The 27433-nt window shown below is 39.0% G+C and overlaps 1 protein-coding gene across 3 annotated transcripts in view; it reads left to right on the forward strand.

Moving 5' to 3' along the window:
* Positions 1-27433, forward strand: part of FAM168A (family with sequence similarity 168 member A) — a 200126-nt gene that overhangs the window by 150802 nt on the left and 21891 nt on the right. For all 3 annotated transcript variants that reach the window (XM_039219900.1, XM_039219902.1, XM_039219901.1), the window contains exon 3: positions 27021-27101. In XM_039219900.1, coding sequence (XP_039075831.1) covers positions 27021-27101 — 81 coding nt within the window. The remainder of the gene's footprint in view (positions 1-27020; positions 27102-27433) is intronic.

Here is a 27433-nt window from a genome sequence, read left to right on the forward strand (position 1 = left end):
CAAAGTGGTGGCCTATTCTTGAGCAGCTACTTTGTGATCTTAGGTTACTGGCAATCCTGAGTTTCCAGAGGAGCTTGGAACTTTGAGGAAGAATGCTCAATGACAGATAATTATTTTAATCGTTTCATCATTTCAGTACCCATTCCCTAAGAAGTCCAATGTTATGTGTTTCTCTTATAGCTTAATTATTCAGACTGCCTAGTTTTGAATCTTAGCTCCACTGTTTGATTACTTTGTACCACTTATACAAAGTATAAGTCTGGAGGTCAATGACTGATGGCATTGATTTATTAGGTCATTGATTTCAGGACCAGTATTCTGTGACTCCCTTGGCTTTTCCCATTTTTTAAAAAAGTTTATTTATTTATTTTGAGTGAGAGAGCAAGCAGGGTAGGAGCAGAGAGAGAGAGAGAGAGAAGGAAGAGAGAATCCCAAGCAGGCTTCTCACTGTCAGCACAGTGACTGATGCAGGGCTTGAACCCACAAACTGTGAGATCATGACCCGAACCGAAATCAAGAGTCAGACTTTTAACTGAGCCACCCAGACACCCATTGTCTTTTCCCTTTTGCTCTAAGATGGCTGCTATAGCTGTAAGCATCATGTTTGATATTGAAGGAGGAAAAAGGGGGTATAGAGGAACATCAGTAATGTTTGTCCTTTTACTAAAAAGCAGAGGCTTCCCCATGATTCTCTCAGGAGATTTATGTGTAGATCTCGTTGGACAGAATTGGGCCACTTGGCTAATTGTAAGTTCTGGGAAGGCTGGAAAAATGAGTATTTATGAAGCTTTGCCAGCCTTCATAGTCAAAAAGCAGAGGGGGCTGGAAATGAGCATTATGTTAGCTCACGTATGGTCTACCACAGGGGCCTCAGCAAGTAAATGGCTTCTCTAGTTGGTTTCCTCATCTATACAATAATGATAGTAAAAGAACCTACGTTATGAAGGAGCTGTGAGGATTAAATGGCATTAATGTAAAGTGTTTAGCATAATACTTAACATATAATAAGTGATAATATTGTTTTATTACTAATATTATTTCAACTTCATAAAGTGATTGTTATTATCCCATTTTACATATGAGGAGGCAGAAGCTCTGTGAGTGGAAATAATAACGTGCCAGAATTTAGAGTTTGAAACGGTGAACCTGGGATTAGAGCCTGTATCTGAATCTAAATTCCATGCTTCCTTTTTCTGCACTGGGAGTTGAGTCAGCAGGGAAATGGAGGTTGTCTGATGAGTCTGCCTTGGCAGACCCAGGGCACTGGCCACACACTTGGTGAATAGAGAGGGAAGGCAACTGAAAAAAAATAGGTTTGGACAGTGAGAGCCCAAGCAGAAACCCCTGTCAGTGACATATAAGGACAGAGAGAACCACAACTTAGGGAGTTATTACAGGACTGATACTAGGTCCACAAAATTGGGGGATGAGAATTTGAGAAAAAGTATTTGGAAATATAATTTGATAAGAACTATAAGAAAAGCTGGTTGTGGAGGGTAGTCAGAAGGGGTCCCTACTTAGCCTGGAGGAAGGAAGGTCAAAATAGACTTTCTGAAGAATGAAATAAGGTGAAGGGCAAGGGAAGGACAATCTAGCATTGAAGGCATTCCTGAACAGTGACCTGGAAGCAGAACAGTCAAATGGAGTATGCTAGAATAGCTTTGGGTTTGGTGTTGGTAAAATGTAAAATGCCAGGCTAGGGTTGCCACGAAGGGAAATGGGACATCTAGATGGATAGGAGACCTGGAGGGTTATTATGCCATGCTAAGAACTTTGCAGCTTTATCCGTAGCAATATCTTTATCCTTGTTTGGATACTTTTTGGGACTTTTATTCTTGGCCACCAGAGTGTTTTAGGTATGAAGGATAGATTGGCATTTTCAAAAGATCTTTCTGGATATGTGCAGAGAATGGATTAGAGGGAAAGAAAACAGAGGTTAGAACACAAGTTAGGAGACTCTTAAAATAGGTCAGTTGAGAGACTGAACTAAGGGTGGTATTTGGGATGGATAGGAAAGGATACTTCTGAAACATTTTTAAAACAGTATCTGGCATACAGTAGACATTCAGTATTTGTAGAATAGGAATTAATAATTTAGGACTTGATACTGGATTTGGGAAGTGAAGGAGAAGTCACCTCTGACTTAGGTGACCAATTGCATGGTTATGCCTTTCACTGAGTTCTCAGGAGAACTAGGGCTAGCATATGTCCGGGAGCTCTCCTTATAATTTCTCTGGTAATTTCCTCATAACCTTTGGGGAATCCCCCTTTTTCCTAGTGCTGGGATTGGTGTTGGTAATGGTGGGACAAGATAATGCTATCCGTATTCTACATATTTGGAAACTGAGGTACAGAGTAGTTAAATAACTTGCCTGGGATCATCCAGCTACTCAGAGTTAGCTTACAGCATCATTGCCTGTTACAGCATGTTGCCTTTGTGTGAGACTCTTGAACTTGCCATTGTAATTTCAACTGATTATAGGCCATAATAAAATAAGCAATAAAAATCAGAAGATTAGATTGATCTAATTACTCAGCTGTTAGAATGAGGCCATGAGTTAATCATAATTCAATGCACCTTCCAATTCAGTCCAATAATGTACAGTATCATTTGCATTATACGAAGAAAGTTCTTTTGATGCCTTTTGAGTGTTAAAAGGAAAAATAAAGTAACTCATAAAAATAGAGTCCACTATTTCTTTGCCCTTATTCCTCTTTATTAGATAGATCTGGTGTCAATCTTGTCACTTACGTAACTGTGAACCTCAGTTTTCTCATCTGTAAAATATGGGAGATTTCATTTAACAGTAGCTGTTATCATTTTGTAGACACAGAAACAGAGATTCAGAATTTGATAAGGATTATAAAGGTCTTACCCAGGTCACACAGTACTTTAGTGACAGTTCTAAACAACAAATATGTTGCAATGGTAGCATTTGAGGGGGGATCTTTGGCTGAAGACATGTTCCATATTTCAGCTTATTTGAAAACCCAGTCCTGGTGTGTGTTATACCATTTTCCACCTACTTCCTTTAGGACCTCACTAGTGAGCTCATAAGTCTCTAGGAACATCAGTCTTTTAAATCTGTAGAGCCCAAAAAGAGTTTTTAAGACATTTTTACATAAAGCTGGAAAATCAGAGTATCTGAATTCTAGTCCTGTCTCTGCCTGAAAGGTGAATAGCAGTTATTTGGAACAGATGAAATGTCTAACCAATAGGAGATTAAGTGTCCATTAATATAAGCATTTTGTGGTTTCTGTTGTTTTTCTTTATTTCCAAAACAATGTGTACTCATTTTAGAAAACTCAGGAAATATTGAATGTAAGAAAAAAACATTAAAAAATCCATAATTCTCCTGATCCAGAGACTGTCAGTGTTAACATTTTGGTATATCTTTTTCTTTTTTCTAGAGCTTTTAAAATATGTACACATTATTGAGTTGTTGGATTATTTAGATTTGTTTCAAACAAGGCCCTGTTGACAGACTCTTAGGTTTCTTTAACTCCCACTATTAACCAGTAGTACAAAGCAGAAATAATAGGCTGAAAATGAATGAGAAAAATGCAAAAATGTGGAGATACTTTTATTTATAAATTTTTTAAAGAGACAAAATTTTTATTTTTTAAAAATTTTGTATAATTCATAAAAGATTGTTAAGTACACATAAACACACAACAGTACACAAAAAATAATGTATATTTGAAGCATAGTGACTGGTCCGATGTTTCCACAAAAAGCCACACTAGGTAGGACCTTGCTTTTGTCCAGTTTGTGTTTGGCCAAGCAACAATAGGTTTAATCACCAGGAGCCATGTAAGGGAGTGGGAAAGGCAGGAGGTAAGGGACATGATTGAGGACCTAGAAGATTTTCATTAAATAAGACCATTTAGGGAACTTTTAATGAAAGGGATAGGGATGGGGAACTAACACTTATTGAAGTACTTACTACTCTGTACCAAGTTTTGTGCTAGGTGTTTTGCATTCTAAGTCTTAATTTTCTACCATATAGTATATGATAACCCTGTGTTCCTGAGGCTCAGGTAAAGAGACTTGCCTACAATTTCATGTCTGATTAGTGGTACAGTGGACTTTTGAATCCACATTTGCCCCCCTTCAGAGCTCCTGTTCTTCCCACTGGACTATGATGGCTTCCATAAGAGGGCCAGAGCAGGAGATTCTTTCTCCTGACTCTCAGAAGGAATGTATCCTTTCCAAAAACAATTCCTATGGATCCTCTTACCTCCTTAGGCTGTCATCTCCTCTCTTCTCCTTTACTGTCAACATCTTTACTCAATTTTCAACACAGCCTGCTGTTCCAATGCCTTCATCGAATCTGCTCTGTATAAAATAAAAAGGCAAATATTGCCATACTAGATTTTAAAAAATCAGGATCCAACTATATACTGTCTACAAGAGATACCACTTTAGATTGAAAGATACAAAAAGGCTGAAAGTAAAAGAATGGAAAAAGATAATGTAATAGCAACTGTTAAGAAAGCTAGAGTGGTTATACTAATATCAGACAGAATAGACTTTAAAACAAACCAAAAAAATGTTACTGGAGATAAAAAGAAATATTTTATAATGACAAACAGTCAACCCAGCCTGAAGATGTAATGGTTATATATGCACCTAACATTAGAACCCCAAAATACACAAAACAAAAGGTAACACAAATGGGGAGCAAAAGAAATAATTCAGCAGTTACAGTTAGAAACTTCAGTACCTCACTTTCTTTGACCATTGCATCCTGCTGACTGCCAGTACCTCACTTTCAATAATGGATAGAACAAACAGACACAAGATCAACAAAGAAATGAAAGACTTGAACAACATTGTATACCAACTATAACAAATATCTGTAGGACAGTCCAGTGGTAGAATATAATTCTTCTCAAGTACATGTGAAGCATTCAGGATAGACCATATGCTGGGCCATAAAACAACTCTCAATATACTGAAAGTAGTGAATGCATACAAAATATATTCTCCAACCACAATGGAATGAAACTGGAGATTAAAAATAAAAGAAATTTGAGAAATTCACAGTTATATGAAAATTAACACACTCCTAAATAACCAGTGGGTCAAAGAAGAAATCACGAGGGAAATTAGAAAATACTTGGAATGAATAAATGTGAGTGGAACACTAAAATTTATGGGATGTAGCTAAAGTGGTACTTAAAAGGAAATTTATAGATGTAAATGCCTGCATTAGAAACAAAGAATTAATTTAATAACCTGACTTTTTGCCCTAACATGGGGGGCGGGGGGGAGGAAAGAGCAAACTAAACCTAAAGTAAGGGAAAGGAAGGAAATAATAAGGATTAGAGCAGAAATCAAATTTAAAAATAGTAAAACAAAGGTGTCTGGGTGGTTCAGTTGGTTAAGCGTTGACTTTTGATTTGGCTCAAGTCATGATCTCAGGGTTGTGAGATTGAGCTCCATGTTGGGCTCTGCGCTGGGCCTGCTTAAGATTCTCTCTTTCCCTCAGCCCCTCTCCTGCTTGCTTGCATGTGCTCTCTATCTCTTTCTTTCGAAAAGAAAGGAAAGGGAAAAAGAAAGAGGGGAGGGAAGGAGGAAATAGAAAAAATATCAATATGTCAAAAGTATATTGTTTTCCAAGAGATCAACAAAGTTGACAACCTTTTATCTAGACTGATCAAGAAAAAAGGGAGAAGACTCAAATTAATAAAATCTGGAATGACAGAGGAGACTTAACTACCGACTTTACAGAAATAATAACGATTATAAGGGAATACTATGAACAGTTGTATGCCAACAAATGAGATACCTAGGTGAAATGGACAAATTACTAGAAATACACAAACTATCAATGCTAATTTATGAAGAAGTAGAAAATCTAAATGGACCTATAACAAGTAAGTGGAATTAGTAATAAAAATTCCCACAGAGAAAGCTCAGAACCAGGTAGTTTCATTGGTGAGTTCTGATGAACATTTAAATAAGAATTAACACTAACTGTCCACTAACTCTTCCAAAAAACAGAGAACAACTTCTAATTACTGTAAGACTAGTTCATATTGTCTTCATCCCAAAACCACACAAAGACATCACAAGAAAACTATAGAACCAGTATTTCATTTGAATATAAATGCAGAAGTCCTCAACAAATACTACCAAACTGAGTCCAATAAGTTATCAAAAAGATTATATTATACAATGTGACCAAGTGGGGTTTATTCCAGGGATGCAAGATCCATTCAGCATAGGAAGATCAATCAGTGCGGTGCACCATATTAAAAGGTTAAATGACAAAACCCACATATCTCAGTAGACACAGAAAAAGCATTTGACAAATGCCAATACCCTTTAATGATTAAAACAAAACAAAACAAAGAAACAGCCCAACAAATTAGGAATAGAAGGGAACTTCCTCAGTCTGACAAAGGACATTTATGAAAAACCCATGGCTATACTACATTTAATTTTAAAAGACTGAATGGTTTTCTTCCAACACTGAGAACAAGACAGAATGTGCAATCTTACTATTTCTGTTGAACACTGTACTGGAGGATCTAACTAGGGCAGTTGGGCAAGAACATGAAATAAAAAGTCATCCAGGTGATAAAGTAAGAAGTAAAAGTATTTGTATTTGCATTTGACACAATTTTGCATGTACAAAATTCTGAGGAACCCCAAACTGATAGAACTATAAATGAGTTCAGCAATGTTATAGAATACAAGATTAATATATAAAAAATCAATTGTATTTCTATAGTTGTAATAAACAATCCAAAAATTAAGTTAAGAAAACAATTCCATTTATAGCGTTATGAAGTTACAGCCAATGAATTGAATAAAAATACTTAGGGATAAATTTAACAAAAGAAGTATAAAAGTTATACTTTGTAAACTACAAAATATTGTTGAAAGAAACTAAGGATCTAAACAAGTGGAAAAACATCCCATGTTCATGGATCAAAAGGCTTAATGTTTTTTATGATGTAATATTTCCCAAATTGATCTACAGATTCAACATAAACCCCATCAAAATCCTAGCTGGTTTGTTTGCAGATTTTGACAAGATGTTAATAAAATCCACATGGAAATTCAAAGAACCCATATTAGCCAAAACAGTCTTGAAAAAGAACAAAGTTGGAGGAGCCACACTTCCCAATTTCAAAACTTATTAGAAAGCTACAGTAATAAATACAATATGATTTTGGCATAGGATAGACATATGGATCAATGCAATAGAATTGAGTATCCAGAAGCCAACGCTCACATTTATGGTCAGTTTTTGACAAGTGTACCAAAAACAGTTCAATAGAGAAAGAATAATCATTTCAACAAATGGTGCTAGGACACTCTATATCCACATATGAAAGAATGAAATACCTAACATGATATGCAAATATTAATTCAGAATGGATCCAAAGTCCTAAATATAAGAGCTAAAACTATAAAACTTACACAGGAAAGCTTGGAGGTAAATCTTTGAGCTTAGATTTGGCAGTGGTTTCTTAAATCTATAACACCAATAGCACAAACAGCCAAAGGAAAAAAAATACATAAATTGGACTTCATCAAAAGTAAAAAGTTTTGGGGGCATCTAGATGGCTTAGTTGGTTAGGCATCCAGCTCTTGATTTTGGCTCAGGTTATCATCTCACGGTTCATGAGTGAGCCCTGCTTTGGGCTCTGCACTGACAGCATGGAACTGCTTGGGATTCTCTCTGTCTCCCTCTCCAACTCCCCCCTGCCCATCCCTTGTTTGTGTGCACTCTCTCTCAAAATAAACATTTAAAAAATAAGTAAAAAAAAATAAATAAAAGAGTAATTTTTTTAGAAAGGAAAGAAAGGAAAACCGTTTTGTGTTTCAAAGGACATCATCAAGAAAGAAAAAGACAGCCCACAGAAGGGGGTACAATATTTGCAAATCATCTGTCTGATAAGACATCTAGATCTACATTGCATCTAGATTATATCAAGAGCTCTTAACACTCAATAATAAAAAGACAAGTAACCCAATTAAGAAATATGCAAAGAACTTGAATAGATAGTTCTTCAAAGAAGATAGACAAGTGGCTAATAAACACATGAAAACGATTTCTACATGATTATCAGGAAATGCAAATCAAAACCACAACCAGATAGCACTTTACATCCCTTGGATGGCTATAATCAAAAAGTCAGGTAATAACAAGTGTTGACAAGGATGTGGAGAAAGTGAAAACTCTCACACTGCTGGTGAGAATGTAAAAAATGGTGTAGCCATTTTAGAGAACAGTCTTGTCATTCCTCAAATGGATTCCTGTCTCTGACTTTGTTTATATTGTTTTTTTTTTCTGTTTTGTTTTGTTTGGATGTCAATCCTCTTATCTTTGCCTGCCAGAATCCCGCCACCTTATAAGATCCATTTCAAAAATCCAGTTTCCCAACTGCTAGGTTGTGTATCTTTGTTTGGCCTTGCAAAATTGCCTTTCAGAATGCTTTTACTGATTCCTATGGTTTTAGATCCTTCCCAGCACCTGCAGCTGTCAGACTTAAAAATTTTTGTCAATCTGACAGGTATGCAGTAATATTTTATTCCATTTATTTGCATTTTGCTGATTACTAATATGATTGAACATCTTTTCCCCTTCTCCTCCTTTTTCCTAGTCATTTGAGTGATTTCTTCTGTGAATACTGTGGTTAGATTCTATAGGCCTATTTTCATTTCCTTGTTGATTAAATATGAGTTTTTTATTCTGGATACATTTGTTACAAATATCTTTTCTATGTACTTTTTTTTTTTTAACTTTGTTTAAATTTTAGTGAGTTAAATTTATCAACCTCTTGTGGCTTGTTTCTTTTGATTTTATCTAAGAAATACTTTCTATTCCCAAGGTCAAAATAGATTCTATTTTTCCTAATAGTTTTAAGTGTTTTTGTTGTCATTGTTATTGCTTTAATATTTAAGTTTTTGGTCTCTCTGGAATTGGAGAAGTATGAGGTGGGGATATAATTTTTTTCTTCACATGGAAAAAACAAATATTCCACTATATTTTACTAAATTTAAACAAGATCTTCCCTTACCAGATCTCTTAAGAACTGAATAATAGAATAAAAGAGATAATTGACTTGGGAGGAAAAGGAATTTATGGACTAAATCATCAATTTGCAAAATTTCATCTTTTATTTCTTTTTAGAAAATAAATACAGGGAGTGTAGGAATCATTCACCAAATAATCTATAAAGTATTGAGACCTCCCTTCATAAATGCTCCCCCCTACCCCCCAAAAAAGCAGCAGCACACTCCTGGAGTGGAGATGGAGACAGAATAGGCCATCTGCTTTCTGTTAAAATTCCTCCCATACCCTATACTGGTAGATAGGGAGCTTTGGAGATACTGTTAAGATTTGTAAAAGAATTTTTTCCCCTCAGGAACAGCACACACTTGGCCTTACGTACTTAACCTAAGGAACAATTTTATTATTAGTTGTAACATATTTTCTTTTCAAATTGATGTACTGTTCTTGCACTGAAGGCATGCCATGTTAAACCTGCTTTGGTTTTAGCAGCCTCCTTCTTCTAGGGTTCAGCTAGGATGAATGACCCACACAGGTTACTGGCTTTTTAACTAAAGGGTAAGTTCTTCCTGATGATACAACACAAGTCAGAGCACAATTAATTACTGGATATTTCCTCTTTCTGGATTACTGGATATTTCTCAGAGGGAGTTGCCTTGCCCTAACTGGGAAGAACACTGCCTTACTTCCCACCCTTACAATTCCTTGGGGCTCACTTGTGGGAGCCTGGGTGGGTAGGCATTGAATCCAGTGTTTAGGCTCCCTCAGATTCAAGTCTGGTGGGCAGGTCCAGAGCTAGCCCTGGGGAACCGCTATCTGCCTAGACTAACCACAGTCTCATCAGAATAGCACTCTCAGCCAGGCCACCCAGCTAGAAAGAAAATCAGATTTGGGCTGTTTTCTGGAGCCAACAGATTTAAGAGTCCATTTGATTTATTTTCTTTCTTCCTATTAGAGAAAAGAAGCAACAAAAAGTCTATAAAACCTGCAGTTAGAATATTTCCCATCTTGCTTTTTAGCCTTACGCCTCACAGCAGGAAAAGTGAGGTTTTGCTATCAGGATGGTATTTTGTAGGCTGTGTCTACACATCTTTGTTATTGCCCCTTTTTTTCTTTATCCCATTGCTACTGTTTTAGCCTTGCCTTTGGGCAATTGCAGACTATCTGGTCTTTCCTCTGATTTCACCCACTCTGAACCCATCCACAGTTGTTGCTGGAGTAGGTAAAACACAAATCTGAAACTCCTGGTTTAAAGTCCTCCAGTGGATTCTTATTATTGAGAAATAAATTCCATCCCTTAGCCTGGTATTCATATCCCTTCACAATCTGTTCTCAGTCTACCTTTTTATCCTCATTTCTTGTTGCCTTTCCCTACACACTATAAACTCCAACCGTACTAAGCCATTTGCCATTTCCCTACTGTGGCATCCGCTTTCATGCCATCATGCATGAAGGGAATATATATTTCTTTGTCCCCACTCCTCCACACCTCTGACAAACTGCTCCCACTCAAATATTCCTTCTTCTAACAAGCCATTCCTAGCCTTCCCAGACCTGTTCTTCACTTCTTCCTCAGCATTCTGATAACACTCTGACATTCTCTGATTATGTCATATAGATTACCTATAGATTAAGTAACCTAAATTATTTCCCTATAAAACTTTAAGTTCCTATGTAAAGAACCTTATATCCTGCTAGCACATAGTAAGCATTTGCTAGATATTAACTATGCTGATGGATAATGATGAAGAAATCTGGATTAATTTACTTTCGGCCTTCACTGACTGTACATCACCTAGTTATGTCCATTTTTTCCAAAAAATTTTAATGTTTTATTTTTGACAGAGAGAGAGGGCGTACAAGTGAGGGAGGGCAGAGAGAGGGGGAGACAGAATCTGAAGCAGACTCCAGGCTCTTGAGCTGTCAACTGTTTTCTCTCAGGAAGCATGAGATCATGACCTGAGCTGAAGTTGGATGCTTAACCAACTTAGCTACCTAGGTGCCCAAGTTTTTTTTAAATGGGAGAAAACCCATCATCAAAAGACAGAACAAGACAAGAGGAAAGCTCACTTGCTTTAAGGGAAGGGGATCTGTAAATCGAAGTCTGGCTGAAGGTGGGCAATCAGGATGGAGAAGAGGTTGAAGGAATTGGGTCTGTTGGATTTGGACAAGAGAAAATTCAGTAAGAATAACTGATATCTTCATATCTCTAGAAGATTGTCCTGGACCAGAAGGAACAGACATATTCTATGAGTACCAAGACCAGTAGCTTGGAAGCTTTTCAGAGTCAGATACCTTATAAGGCAGGTTGTTAGTGTGAAGAGTTTCTTAACTTTCAGAGCTTTCCTGCAGGAGCTTTGACTGCCTGAAGGGTTTCTAAGCATATCATCATTAGAAGAGTGTGCCAGCAGAGGCCATGTGGCCAGCTGTGTGGGCCATTATAAAGGGTATTCTTGTACTGGGTGGCAAATTGGACTCAATCACCTCTAATACCTCTTCTAACTCTGTGATTCAATGCCTACATGAAGCTTTTCAATAGCACGAGTATGACTTATGTTGGTATTCTTAGTGGGAATAATAGCTTTTTTGCTTTGCTTTGCTTTGCTTTGGGTAACTGAAACACCTTTGACCAAATTGAATAACTTTTTGTTTTCCCACATTATGAAGCTAAAACTTGGGAGGGAGAGGCAGCCAAATCCCAAAGTTTGCATTGAGTAAACTCATGTTTTGAGGAGAGGTAGGGAAGTTGGTAGAAATGGACTTTGTCTCACTCAGCAGGCCTGGGTTCTGTCTCCACTCTCTGTTTACCAGCTATTTAAGATAAGTCTAGGTTTCAGTATCCTCATGTCTAAAATGGTATTGCTAAGGTATTTCACAGAGTTAGTATGAAGATTAAATTAGATAAAGAAGGCCTGACATACTGCTCAGAACATACTACAGTTTCAAAATTTTATTCTTCCTTTTGCCCTCTTTTTTATTTTGAGAGAATTAAATATTTTTTTGTTTGTTTAGGTTTTGGTCACCTGGCCTTGAAGTAGGGGTGGGGGTGAGGATGTTTTTTTCTTTTTCATCTTGAGCTGCAGACCTAAAATGTCTTCATTGCATAAGTGTCCCCTGCTCACAAAGGCATAATCATCTTTGTCTTCCAAAGCCAGGGAGTTAGTTTTCCACTAGCCTTTTGATACTCTTTCTTTCTTACTTCTAAAGATCAAGTCATTTCAGAAACAGTCCTCTGAGGGGAGATGGTGGAGAAGTAGGGAACTCTGTACATTGCACTCACTCCCATATCTCGCAGGGAGAAGGCCTGAAGCCATAGGAACCCTTAGCGAATCCAGGACTTTGGGAGAAAAAGGAGACAGAGTCCGCTGAGAAAACCTTCTAGCGTGAGTGGGAACTGGGGAAGATAAAATCTGTCCAGGACCAGAGACACAGAGGGACTGGGACATTCCCCTCTGCGGGGAGTTTAGAGGGGAAAGAGAATGGCCGAAACTGCTCAAGACACTGTCCCTGTCGCTGGGGAACAGAAAAACTTCCGCTCGGGACACAGAGGGACCCGGTTTCCTGCTCTCCAGCTGACCCTAGGTGGGACTCACTCGTCGCAGGTGCCCCTGGGGGAAATTGCTCCTGGCGCGCCAGCTCAACCTGGAGGGGGGACGCACAGTGGCCGCACCTTTGTGCTTCTGGCTCGGCTGGATCTCTAAAGGGGAGGCGAAGGGCTTACAACTTGGAGATTTGCCCGCGAGTTTGTGTTTTGGGCGAGGAGACACAGAGGCACCCGGTTTCCTGCTCTCCAGCTGACCCTAGGCGGGCCGCACTCGTCCCAGGCGACCCCCGGATGAAACTGCTCCTCGATCGCCAACCCGACCTAGAGGAGACTGGAGCAGCCGCTTCTGGCTCAATCCCCAGGGGCAGAGCCAGAGGCTTGGGACTGCCCTGAGAGGATCGCCTGCAAGTTTGTGTTTCCGCAATTTCAGTGGGGCACGCGGACTGAGATCTGGAAACGAGGCCTGGCCTGGGATATAGAGCACTGCCCACCTTGGCTGTGCCCCTGGCACAGGGAATTTACACATCCAAAAAAGTGAGTTGCAGCACTTGGTTCAAGAAGGGACTGGAGCGCCCCCACTCTTCTCCCGCCAAGGCAGGACTCCCAAGGGACTCATTGGATCAAACCACGCCCATCCCAGCTAGAGAGCTGCCCTCCTCCTTCTTCTTTTTTCTTTTTTTTTTTAAACCGGAGCCGGAGCAAGACCAAGTCTGGTCACTGGCTTGCTTAAACAGTCACATTTAATCCATTCTCTAGATGTAAATTCTTTTTTTTTTTTTCCTCATTAAACTTTTCTTTTAATGGGTCTCAAAATTCTGTGACAGATTTTTGGTCAAGTTGTTTCCATTAAAAAGTTCTCTAGATGTAAATTCTAAGCCTACCTACCTTTTCATCTCTTTGTCTCTGGAGTAATCAGACTATATAGTCTCTGTGATTAACACCATCATCATTTCTTTCACCTCTTCAACCGTATTCCACTCTTTCACTCTTTGAAAAAAGCTTCTTATTCCTCTGCCTGCTCATTTCATTTCCAATTCACCTCATCCCCGCCCTGTCATTTCTCTCTTGCTTTATGCTCTTCAACCAGCACTGCATACACCCGGCTATTTATTTGTAGCTGGGAAATCTGGTTATATGCTTTAAACTGTTCTTTGTCTATTGGGTTTCTTCTTTTTTCTTTTTTTTTGTGTGTATTTTTATTTTTTATTATTTGCCTTCCCTCCTCCCTCTTTTCTCCTTACTTTTTCGTTTTCCCTTTCGGTTTGTGTTTTTGTTGGATTTGTCTGTGCAATTTTGTGCCTTTGTTTCGTGCCTTTGTTTCCTGTGTGTTTGTCTGTCTGTTTTCTTCACCAGGGCTACCTCAAGAAACAAGCCAAAGTCCACATGGTGGAGAGTCCCAAATACCACTACAAGTCGGAAAATAAAATAACCAAGTTCTCAACAAGAGATACCATTCAAAGAACACTTTCTGAACGGATAGACCCTGGACAGTCAAAGTGCCTTCTTTGGTGCAGCAGCGCTCACAGGTGCAGAGAGCATAACAAGCTTTTAAAACTAACAAGAGATAGAAAGCTAACCAAAATGATGAAACGAAAGAGCTCTCCTCCAAAGAAATTCCAGGAAGAGTTGACAGTTAAAGAACTGCTCAAAACAGATATAGGTAACATAACTGAACAAGAATTTAGAAAGATAATCATAAAATTAATCGCTGGGCTTGAAAAAAGAATAGAGGACATCAAAGAAACTATGGCTACAAACACCATGGAGCTTAAAAATAGTTATGATGAATTAAAAAATGCGATAAATGAGATACATAATAAACTGGAAGCATCCAATGCATGGATTGAAGAGGCAGAAAGGAGAATAAGTGAGTTAGAAGACACAATTATGGAAAAAGAAGAAACTGAGAAAAAAGAGATAAATTGATCTAGGAACATGAAAGAAGAGTTTGAGAGCTCAGAGATGTAATCAAATGGAACAATATTTGTATCATAGGAATCCCAGAAGAGGAAGAGAGAGGGAAAGGTGCTGAAGGAGTCTTGGAACAAATTATAGCAGAGAACTTCCCCAACCTGGGGAGGGAAGTAGACGTTGAAATTCAAGAGGCACAGAGAACTCACCTCATACGTAATTTGAATTGATCTTCTGCACAACATATAGTGAACATGTCAAAATATAAGGACAAAGAGAGAATTTTGAAAGCAGCTAAGGAGAAAAGGACCCTAACATACAAAGGGAAACCTATCAGAGTGGTGACAGACCTATCTAATGAAACTTGGCAGGCCAGAAAGGGATGTCAGGAGATCTTTAATGTGATGAACAGAAAAAATATGCAGCCAAGAATCCTCTATCCAGCAAGCCTGTCATGCAGAATAGAAGGAGCAATAAAAACCTTTCCAAATAAACAAAAATTGAAAGAATTCACCACTAAACCAGCTGTACAAGAAATCCTGAGGGGGACTCTCTGAGGGAAATATTGCAAGGTTGCAAGATGCTAGAGACACACCACAAGCATGAATCCCACAAATGACACAATGACTCTAAACCCATATATTTCAATGATAACACTGAATGTAAATGGACTAAATGCCCCAATCAAAAGACATAGGGTGGTAAAATGGATAAAAAAACAAAATCCATCTATTTGCTGTCTACAAGAAACTCATTTTAGACAAACCCTCAGATTGAAAGTAAGGGGAGAAATATCTATCATGCTACAGGAAGTAAAAAAAAAAACTGAAGTAGCTATACTTATATGAGACAAAATGGACTTTAAAGTAAAGACAGTAACAAGGGATGAAGAAGGGCATTATATAATAATTAAAGGGTCTATCCATCAGGAAGAGCTAACAATTATAAATGTCTATGCACCAAATATGGGAACACCTAAATACATAAAACAATCACAAACAGAAACAGTCTTATCGATAAGAATGTGCTAATAGCAGGGAACTTTAATACTCTACTTACAGCAGTGGACAGATCAACTAGACAGAAAATCAACAAAGACACAATGGACTTAAATGACACATTGGACCAGATGGATTTGACAGATATATTTAGAACTCTACATCCTGAGGCTATGGAATTCACTTTCTTCTCAAGTGTGCATGGCACATTCTCCAAGATAGATCACATACTGGGACATAAAGCAGCCCTCAATAAATATAAAAGAATTGAGATCATACCATGCACACTTTCAGATCACAATGCTATGAAACTCGAAATCAATCACAGGAAGAAGTCTGGAAAACCACTAAAAACATGGAGGCTAAAGAACACCCTACTAAAGAACAAATGGGCCAATCAGGCAGTTAGAGAAGAAATTAAAAAATATATGGAAACAAATGAAAATGAGAATACAACAGTCCAAACCCTAAGCGATGCAGCGAAAGCAGTCCCAAGAGGAAAGTACATTGCACTCCAGGCCTATTTCAAGAAATTAGAAAAAGCGCAAGTACAAAATCTAACAGTGCACCTAAACAAGAGCACCCCAAACCCAGTAGAAGAAGAGAAATAATTAGGGCAGAAATAAACAATATAGAAACCAAAGAAACAGTTGAACAGATCAATGAAACCAAAAGTTGGTTTTTTTGAAAAAATAAACAAAATTGACAAACCTCTAGCAAGGCTTCTCAAAAAGAAAAGAGAGCACTCAAAAGACAAAATCATGAATGAAAACGGACTGATTACAACCAACCCCTCAGAAATACAAGCAATTATCAGGGACTACTATGAAAAACTATATGCCAACAAACTGGACAACTTAGAAGAAATGGACAAATTCCTAAACACACACTCACTGCCAAAATTCACACCGGAAGAGATAGACAACCTGAACAGACCCATAACAAGTGAGGAAACCGAATCAGTTATCAAAAATCTCCCAACAAATAAGAGCCCTGGGCCAGATGGCTTCCCTGGGGAATTCTACCGGATTGAAAACAGAATTAATACCCATTCTTCTGAAACTATTCCAAAAAATAGAAATCAAAGGAAAACTTCCGGACTCATTTTATGAAGCCAGCATCACTTTGATTCCCAAGCCTGACAGAGATCCAGCAAAAAAAGAGAACTACAGGCCAATATCCTTGATGAATACAGATGCAAAAAACCTCAACAAGATACTTGGAATTCAAATTCAACAGCACATAAAAAGAATTATCCACCAAGATCAAGTGGGATTCATTCCTGGGTTACAGGGCTGGTTCAACATTCGCAAATCAATCGATGTGATATATCACATCAACAAAAGAAAAGATAAAAATCATATGACCCTGTCGATAGATGGAGAAAAAGCATTTGACAAAATACAGCATCCCTTCTTAACAAAGACTCTAGAGAAAGTCGGGATAGAAGGAACCTACTTAAACATCATCAAAGCCATCTACAAGAAGCCTTCAGCTAACATCATCCTCAATGGGGAAAAACTGAGAGCTTTCCCCCTGAGATCAGGAACACGACAGGGATGTCCACTCTCACCACTGTTGTTGAACATAGTGCTGGAAGTCCTAGCATCAGCCATCAGACAACAAAAGGAAATCAAAGGCATCAGAATTGGCAAAGAAGAAGTCAAGCTTTCACTTTTTGCAGACGACATGGTACTCTACATAGAAAACCTGACAGACTCCACCAGAAGCCTACTAGAACTGATCCAAGAATTCAGCAAAGTTGCAGGATACAAAATCAACATACAGAAATCGGTTGCATTTTTATACACCAACAATGAAGCAACAGAAAGAGAAATCAAGAAACTGATCCCATTCACAATTGCAATTGCACAAAGAACGATAAAATACCTAAGAATAAACCTAACCAAGGATACAAGAGATCTGTATGATGAAAACTATAGAAAACTTATGAACAAATTGAAGAAGACACAAAGAAATGGAAAAACATTCCATGCTCATGGATTGGAAGAATAAATATAGTTAAAATGTCATTACTACCCAAAGCAATCTACACGTTCAGTGCAATCCCAATCAAAATTGCACCAGCATACTTCTCAAAACTAGGACAAACTATCCTAAATTTGTATGGAACCACAAAAGACCCCAAATAGCCAAAGTAATATTGAAGAATAAAACCAAAACAGGAGGTATCACCATCCCAGACTTTAGCCTTTAGTACAAAGCTGTCATCATGAAGTCAGTATGGTATTGGCACAAAAACAGACACATAGACCAATGGAATAGAATTGAGAACTCAGAATTGGACCCAAAAGTATACAGCCAACTAATCTTTGACAAAGCAGGAAAGAGTATCCAGTGGAAAAAGACAGCCTCTTTAACAGATGGTGCTGGGAGAACTGGACAGCAACATGCAGAAGAATGAAACTAGATCATTTTCTCACACCATACACAAAAATAAACTCAAAATGGATAAAGGACCTGAACGTGAGACAGGAAACTATCAACACCCTAGAGGAGAAAGCAGGAAACAACCTCCTTGACCTCCACCGCAGCAACTTCTTACTTGACACATCCCCAAAAGCAAGGGAATCAAGAGCAAAAATAAACTGTTGGGACCTCATCAAGATTAAAAGCTTCTGCACAGCCAAGGAAACAACCCAGAAAATTAATAGGCAACCAACGGAATGGGAAAAGATAGTTGCAAATGACATATCAGATAAAGGGTTAATATCCAGAATCTATAAGGAACTCACCAAACTACACGCCCGAAAAACAAACAACCCAGTGAAGAAATGGGCAGAAGACATGAACAGACACTTCTCCAAAGAGGACATCCAGATGGCCAACAGACACATGAAACGATGCTCAGCATCCCTCCTCATCAGGGAAATACAAATCAAAACCACACTGAGATACCACCTCACGCCAGTCAGAGTGGCTAAAATGAGCAAATCAGAGAACTCTAGATGCTGGCGAGGATGTGGAGAAACGGGCACCCTCCTACACTGTTGGTGGGAATGTAAACTGGTACAGCCCCTCTGGAAAACAGTGTGGAGGTTCCTCAGGAAACTAACAATAGAACTCCCTTATGACCCAGCAATAGCACTGCTAGGAATTTACCCAAGGGATACAGAAATGCTGAGGCATAGGAGCACATGTACCCCAATGTTCATAGCAGCACTCTCCACAATAGCTAAAACATGGAAAGAGCCTAAGTGTCCATCAACAGATGAATGGATCAAGAAGATGTGGTTTATCTATACCATGGAATACTACATGGCAATGAGAAACAATGAAATCTGGCCATGTGTAGCAACATGGATGGACCTTGAGGGTGTTATGCTGAGCGAAATAAGTCAGGCAGAGAAGGACAAATACCATATGTTTGCACATATAGAAGGATTAGGAGGAACTTAACGGAGGACCATAGGGGAGAAGAAGGGGAGAAATAGTGGGGGAGAGGGAGAGAGGCAAACCATGAGAGACTCTTGAATGCTGAGAACAAACTGAGGACTGATGGGTGTGGAGAGAAGGGGGAGGTGATGGGCATGGAGGAGGGCACTTGTGGGGATGAGCACTGGGTGTTATATGGAAACTAACTTGACAATAAACTATTTGTAAAAAAAAAAAAAAAAAGGAAGAAGAGTCCTCTGATTTCTCTTAAAACTAATTTCTAATTTCCATTTTAATAAATACTAGCTTTACATTTCTTCAGTCCTAATCCTTGTGACAACAAGAAGGGATTAGATTGTATTGACATCTATAAAGCAATTAAAATGTACACATCATAATCCCAGGAAACCTGATCACTACTATAGCTTTTGGGATACAAAGGAGAAAAGCTCATTTTTTCCATTTATTTTCTTTACTCTTGACCTTCAAAGAACATAAGTACAGAAGGGGCAAACTTCCAAGGCATTATTGCTTTCAGGATTCCCTTTCCAGTAACACGACTGACTTTCTGAAAAATCTTATCCAAAAAGACAGTTCACCTTCCAAGCCTCTGTTTCCTTATCTACAAAATGGGGGAAATAACATTAGTCGTTTGTTTGTTTTAAGAGTTTATTTTTAAGTAATCTCTCTACCCAATGTGGGGTCTGAACTCACAACCCCAAGATCCAGAGTCACGTACTCCACTGACTAAGCCAGCCAAGTGCCCCAACATTAGTGCTATTTTGAGTCTCAAATGAAATCACAGGTGTAAAAAATGTGTTTTGTATGAGCAATGGAAGAAATGTATATGGTGTATTATTTGAACTCAGTGTCTTTACCCCTGATGAGCTTCCATAGATTCAGGTAGCTTTGGGAGACCAGGACCTGGAATGCATTCTGCTCACTTGGGTCTTTGAGAGTCAAAGGGAGTGTCTGTGGAGTGTGCTAGGAGGAGATTTCCAGCAGGGAATAGTCACATACCAGCAAATGCTACTGTGCCCCACACTTACATTCTAGTGATGGGAGACAGACGGTCTCCCCAAAACAAGTAAACATACAGTATATCAGGTTAAGTGCTGTGAAGAAAAACAAAGCAGGGTAAGAAGCATAGAGGGTAATGAAAGTTGAGAGTACTATTTTATTTATTTTTTTTAAATGTTTTATTTATTTCTAGGAGAGAGAGAGAGAGAGAGACAGCGTGAGCAGGGGAGGGTCAGAGAGAGAGGGAGTCACAGATTCTGAAACAGGCTCCAGGCTCTGAGCTGGCAGTCAGCACAGAGCCCGACGCGGGGCTCGAACCCACGAACCGCACGATCATGCCCTAAGCGAAAGTCGGACGCTTAACCGACTAAGCCACCCAGGCGCCCCGAGAGTACTATTTTAGAAAGAATATAAAGTGACCTTTGAACAGAGTTTTAGGAAGAGAGAATACAAGGAGTAAAAGGCTGAGATGGGAAAATGCTTGACACATTAAGAAGAGCAATGAGGCCAATGTGGCTGGAGATTAGCATGGGGGCAGATAGTAGGAGAGGAAGTTTAGAGAAGTGGTTGAGGCTCAGGTAGGTCATTAAAAGGATTTCCTTGTGATTGTCATGGGAAGCTACTGTGGGGCTCAAAGAGAGGAGTGTCATGATCTGATTTAATGTTTTAACAGGATCACTCTGACTTCTGTGGGAAATAGACTGCACAGAATCAAAGGTGGAAGCAAGGAGACCAAGTATGAAGCTAGTGCAGTAATATGGAAAGAAGTGTATAGTCAATGAGAGAGAGTCAGATTCTGAATATATTTTGAAGGTGGAACTGAAAGGATTTCCTGGTGTGGATAGGAGAGAAAGAAGTGTCAAGGATGAACTAAGGTTTTTGGCCTGAGGAACTGGAAGAATGAGTTGTTATTCACTGGTATAGAGAAAACTGCAGAGGAACAGGTTTAGAAGGGAATACGAGCGGGGCGCCTGGGTGGCTTAGTTGGTTAAGCGTCCGACTTTCGCTTAGGTCATGATCTCGCGGTTCGTGGGTTCGAGCCCCGCGTCGGGCTCTGTGCTGACTGCCAGCTCAGAGCCTGGAGCCTGTTTCAGAGTCTGTGACTCCCTCTCTCTCTGACCCTCCCCTGCTCACACTGTCTCTCTCTCTCTCCTAGAAATAAATAAAACAAAACAAAACAAAACAAAAACATTAAAAAAAAAAGGGAATACGAGGATAGAAAGTAAAAATTTATTTTTAAGTATAAGTTTGAAATAATAATAGCTGACTTTTTGAAGTCTTAACTATTTGCCTGGCTCCTAGTGCTTTGAGGTCTTAACTAATTTAAACTTACAGTAATTTATTAGGTAACTGATAATTCCATTTTATAGATGGGAAAACTCAAGTACAGAGAGGGTATAAATAGTTAGTGGTGTTGCTGGGATACAAACCTAAGTCTAGATGTGGCTCCAGAGACCATCTTTTTTTTTTCTTTTATTTTTAAAAATTTTTTAAAAATTTATTTCTGAGAGAGAGAAAGAGAGCGCGTGAGCAAGGGAGGGGCAGAGAGAGAGGGAGATACAGAATCTGAAACAGCCTCCAGGCTCTGAGCTGGCTGCCCGCACAGAGTCTGACGCGGGGCTCAAACCCATGAACCGTGAGACCATGACCTGAGCAGAAGTCGGACGCTTAACCGACTGAGCCACCCAGGCGCCCCTCAGAGACCATACTCTTAACTACTCACCAGATAGCCTTGATAGTCTAGCAAGCATACAAATGGAGATGTTGAGTAGGCAGTTAGATACTATATGTCAGGAGTTGAGGAGAAGAGTCTCATTTAGCAGTATGAAACTCAGACATAGTGACAAATATAACTAGGAAGGTAAGTTAGAGCCATCCACTATAAAGGGAGACATGGTTACAAGAAGATGAAATGATGAGCTCAAGCCCTCAACATAACCTTCCCCCTCAGGTATGGTTACCCCATCAGTCCTGCTTCTTAGAGCCAAGGAAGATAAAAATGAAGCCACTTATGGATGCCCCCAAAATGCTGCCCTCATGGTTTTGCCTGGAATGTCCTTCTTCCCCTTTCTTATCCACATCTAGGGACACCTAGTGCCCTACATAATCCCTGGCAGATAGTAGATACTAAAAAATGTTGGTTAATGAAGGCCCCTTCTCTGCCCACGCTCTACCTTTATCATGGCACTTTTCAGGAGGCATTCTAACTATCCACTTATCCATCTTTCTCCCTCAGAAGTTGGTGACTCTCTCAAAGCTAGGGACCCTGCTAAATTTGTTTGTTTTGTTTATAAATCTATCGTAGCTCCAGGAACACCACCACCCCAACCTGGTAATCTCTGCATTGGGTACCTATTTTCTGTCTTATCTGTGCTAGACTTTAGAGATGCCAACAGCAGCAGCAGCAGAAGCAGCAAGATGAATAATGTCAGTTGGGGTCAAGGAAATAAAACAAAACCAGGAAAGTTGTATGGAGGAAGCCTAGCTTACCTTCGATGCCCTTTCTAGACAGGGAAAGTTGATAATTGGGAAGAGGTTTTCTTCTGGCCACAGAGACTATTCACCACCAACTTATGTTTGAGAAACTCAGATGCTTCATGTCCAGGCTGAGGGAAGAGGAGGGGGGGAGTGGTGTGTTGACAGAGTGGGGAGGAGAAACTAACCAAGAGCTATTATATACAAGCAAATAAGACATAGTTGTGTCTTCAGGGAGCTTACAGTTTGGGGAGAGTGAGCAGGACAGGAAATATAAACATACCGTTGATGTTACAGTGTGATATGTTCTGTAATTGGGGATGCATGTATCTTCAAATTCGTTCTGTTATGAAGGGCAGAGCCTACCTATATAGTTCCGTGAAGTATGAAAAGTCACTTTCAGACCATCAGAGCAGTCTCGCAGTGCAGTAGGGGTCTCAGGAAAGGAAAGAGTTTGCTATCGGTAGAAATGTAAGAGCTGGGTTGAATGATCCCATGAATGTGTCATAGAGGAGGCTCTAAACCCAAATGTGAGGGTCAACCAAATGGCCTTTAAGTACATTCTAGCATCAGCGTTCTGTAACCCTAAGTTCCTTTTTTTCCCCCTCTTAGCCTGAGGATGTCATTTATAAAACAAACAGGGTTGGAGGATCAAATAAATCTCGTCCTATTCTGCCATCTTATATCTGTCAAATTCAAGTGAATGAAAAATAATTCAACTTGGAAACATTGAAGGGAGATCCTATAATTGCCCCCCAAAGTAAAAGGCATCTGAAATGGCAAAACAGGGGTATGATTACCCTTAGCCTCACAATCCTCTCACGTGAAGCTGAATATAGATTTCAGCTATGAGACTGGGTCACTTTGCTTCCCAGATTAAACCCCTGACTTTCTTTTTGATAAGTGGCAGATCTCCATGATGCTAATTAAGAGACAACAAGTTATCCACCTTGGTTCTGAAATTGGAAAACGATTGAGGGATATTATGAGATGAATTTTCTTTGGACTTGGAAAAGATTTAGGGAAAGGCATATTAACAAAGATACATTATTAAAGTGCAGTATTTACAAATCCCAAAGAAGCTTTTAGGGATTTAGGGATTTAATCTTTGACTTCTAAAATCAGCTTTCCATCGTCTGTCAAAATACCAATGAGCATTAAAAAGCTGCAGGGAGCAGTGAGACAGGCACTTACCTACTGCTAGTGCGAGTACAAATTGATAGGAAACAGTTTGGCAAAGTATGCGAAAACTCTTAGCATGTCACTTCTCATCACCTCTGCTGATTTTGCCCTGATCTGAGGTCCATCATCTATTGCTAGGAGTTTGCAATAGCCTCCTAACTGGTCTCTGCTTCTCTGCACTGCCCCCACTATAGTCTGCTTTCAACACAGTAATCAGAATGACCCTTTACAAACGAAAGTGAAATGATTTTATTCTGCTCAAACCCTTGTGATGTCTTCTCATTTCACTCAGAAAGAAAGTGAAGTCCTTTCAATAGGACTATGAGGCCCTATGTGAACTCTCCAGCCCTTTATCTCTCTGACTTCCTCTTCTACTACTACTACTACTACTACTACTACTACTACTACTACTACTACTACTACTTCCCCCCATTTGTTCCACTTCAGCCATACTGGCCTCTTTGCTGTTCCTCGGACATATCCCATAGGTTTTCTACTTAGGGGCTTTGTACAGTTTCCTTCATCTGAAATGCTCTTTCTTTAGCCATCTGCTTGGTTAACTTTATTTCCTTCAAGTCTTTTTGAAAATCTTACCTTCTCAATGTCTTATTACTGCCATTCAGTGCGGCAGTGCCCTCCCTCCAACACTCTGGCATTTCTTACACCCTCTACTCTGCCATTTTTCTCTTTTCCATAGCACTTTAGATTGTGTTTATTCATATTTACTATTTATCTACTGCCTTCTCCTATCTTTTTAAAATATAAGCTCCGTAAGCACAGGCATCACAGTTTCTAGCACAGAGTAAATACTCAAATATTTGTTGAATGGATGAGCTTTAAAAATAGCACTATCTTTTTACCTAGAAATCTCACTTCTAGAATTGTTCCTAAAATAATCAGAGATTTAATCAAAGAATTATTTAGGTTGTTCTCATAGCTTTATTTTAATGAAAATTTGCAAACAACCTAAACATCTAAAAACAAAGTAATGGTTAAATAGTTTGATATATCTACATAATGGAATGTCACAAAGACATTTAAAATAATGTTTTTGAAGAATATGTAATTATATGGGAAAATACTTATAATGTTAAAGAGGAAAAGTAGAATATAAAACTATACCCCTACCTCACACCCTTTACAAAAATGGATTGATAGTCTAGATATAAGAGTCAAAACCATAAAACTCATAGAAGAAACCATGGGGTTAAATCTTCGTGACCTTAGATTTGGCAATGGATTGTTAGGTATGACACCGAAAGTATGAGCAACAAAACAAAATGGTAAATTGGACTTCATCAAAATTAAAAACTTTTGTGCATCAAAGGTATTGTCAAGAAAAGGAAAAGACAACCCATGGAATGGGAGAAAATATTTGCAAATCATATATCTGATTAAGGTTTAATATCCAGATTATATAAAAGATTCCTAAAATTCCAACAACAGAACCAAGTGACCCAGTTTTTTAAGTGGGCAACTATTTTGAATAGACATTTCTCCATAGAGATATATGGATGGCCAATAAGCACATGAAAAGATGTTCAACATCATTAGTCATTAGGGAAATGCAAATTGAAATCACAGCAAGACACCACTTCATTCCTACTAGAATGGCTATAATAATAATAAAAAAAAGTAACAAGTGTTGGTGAGGGTGTGGGAAAATTGGAATCCTCATACATTGCTGATAATATAAAATAGTGTAGCCACAATGCAGAACAGTTAGGTGGTTCCTTAGAAAGCTAAGCATGTAATTACTGTATGACCCAGCAATTCCACTCCTAAGTATATACCAAGAAACTGAAAACAGGGACTCAGACATATACTTGCACACCAATGTTCCTAGCAGCATTATTCACAATATCCAAAAGGTGGAATCAACCCAAATGTCTTATCAACAGATAAATGGTAAATAGAATATGGCATATACATACAGTGGAGAATCATTCAGCCTTAAAAAGGAATATAGTTTCAATACATCCTTAAACATGGATGAATCTCAAAAACATTCTACTAAAGTGAAAGAAGCTAGACACAAAAGGGTAGTATATGATTCCATTTATATAAAATATCTAGAGTAGGCAAATTCATAGAAACAAAGTAGATCGAGGTTAATAGGAGCTATGGGTAGAGGGAATGAGATGTTATTGCTTAATGGGTATAGAACTTGGAGTGATTAGAAAGTTTTTGTAACAAACTGAGGGCAGATGGAGGGGAAGAGGGGGTGATGGGTATGGAGGAGGGCACTTGTGGGGATGAGCACTGGGTGTTATATGGAAACCAACTTGACAATAAACTATTATTAAAAAAAGAATATTTCTATTTTTAATAACATTCTTTTCAAAGCAAATAATTGTACCTTTATATTTGATCTCTATAAATAAAAGGAAATTCTAAAAACATTAAAAAAAAAGTTTTTGTAACAGATAGTGGGGATGTTTGTACAAAATTTAGAACATGATTAATGATGCTGAATTATACACTTATATGGTTAAAATCACAAATGTTATATGTATTTTGTCCCAGTAAAAATTTCCAAAAAAAGGGGCTCCCTACAGGCTAGTTGGTAGAGCACGTGACTCTTGATCTTGGGGTCGTGACTTCAAGCCTCACATTGGAAAGTAGATTGTACTTTTTAAAAAATCCTTTAAAAATTAAAAACTATATATAATATGTAGTGACAGGCTGGATCTGGCTCGTGTGTGCTCTCTAGAGCCAGTTGTGAGCATCTTTTCCCAGCTACTCCTTCAGTGACATTGGTAGCTTGAAATTGGCCATGGTTGGAGTATTTTTACCATGGAACTTGGCAAATGCTTTAAATAGAGTCCACTTCAATCCCCTCAAGCCAGTTGTTAAATATTTACCAGAGCACCACTGGATATGTGTGTGTAAAAGTGTATAGAAAACTTTCAGGAAGAATAGCTGTCACTACCTCTGGGGAGTAGTGTTGCAGTAGGAATGTGAGAATAAACTCAAGACTTTTTACCACATACACTTCAATGGTGTTTCCATTTTTTTTCTTTTTTATGGTGAGTATATAGACATAAAATTCTTGTACTGTTTTTTTAATGTTTATTTAATTTTGAGAGAGAGCGAATGCACAAGTAGGGGGAGGGGCAGAAAAAGGGAGACAGAATCTGAACCAGGCTCCATGCTCTGTGCTGTCAGCACAGAGCCAGACACAGAGCCCAAACCCATGAACCATGAACCATGAACCTGAGCCAAAGCTTAACGGACTGAGCCACCAGGAGCTCCATTTCTTGTGCTATTTTTTAGAAAAGAAAATCTGCATGTATTAGGATTGTGGTATTGGTGACTTTACTCAAGAGGCGAAAAGCTGGTAAGGTCACATTATACCATCTGAAAAGGCCCATGAAGAGGCCAGGCCAACCCTGGGACTTGGATTCTGTTTCCTTTTCTTCTTGTCCAACTAATTGGGGCTTTTTTGTCTCTTCACAGGTTACCCTACAGCCTACCCGGCAGCAGCCCCTGCCTACAATCCCAGCCTATACCCCACCAATAGCCCCAGTTATGCTCCAGGTAAGGAGAAAGTGGAGACAGCAGTGTGCCTGGGATGAGAGGTGGGGCTCTGTTTGGTAAAAAACAAACCCACCTGCTACCCTTTCTCTGTCCTTAATTGCTCTGGACTCAGTCCATCCAGGCCTGATTTCTCCTGGGAGTTCCCTCTGGGAACTGGGGCAGTTCAGCCTAAGGTTTGGGGTGGGACTAGAATCTCCTCCATTCTCCTTGGGATTTAAGGTTGGCCCATCTCATCTCTGCTGGAATATCTAAGACATGCATCCTCCTCACAGAACCTTTTCTGCTCTCCCAAACAATGTCCAAAGCAACTCTTTGCTCATTTTCCCCTAAGG

The sequence above is a fragment of the Hyaena hyaena genome, unplaced genomic scaffold (assembly GCF_003009895.1).
Source record: "Hyaena hyaena isolate Hyena2069 unplaced genomic scaffold, ASM300989v1 scaffold_848, whole genome shotgun sequence".
Taxonomy (NCBI): Eukaryota; Metazoa; Chordata; class Mammalia; order Carnivora; family Hyaenidae; genus Hyaena; species Hyaena hyaena.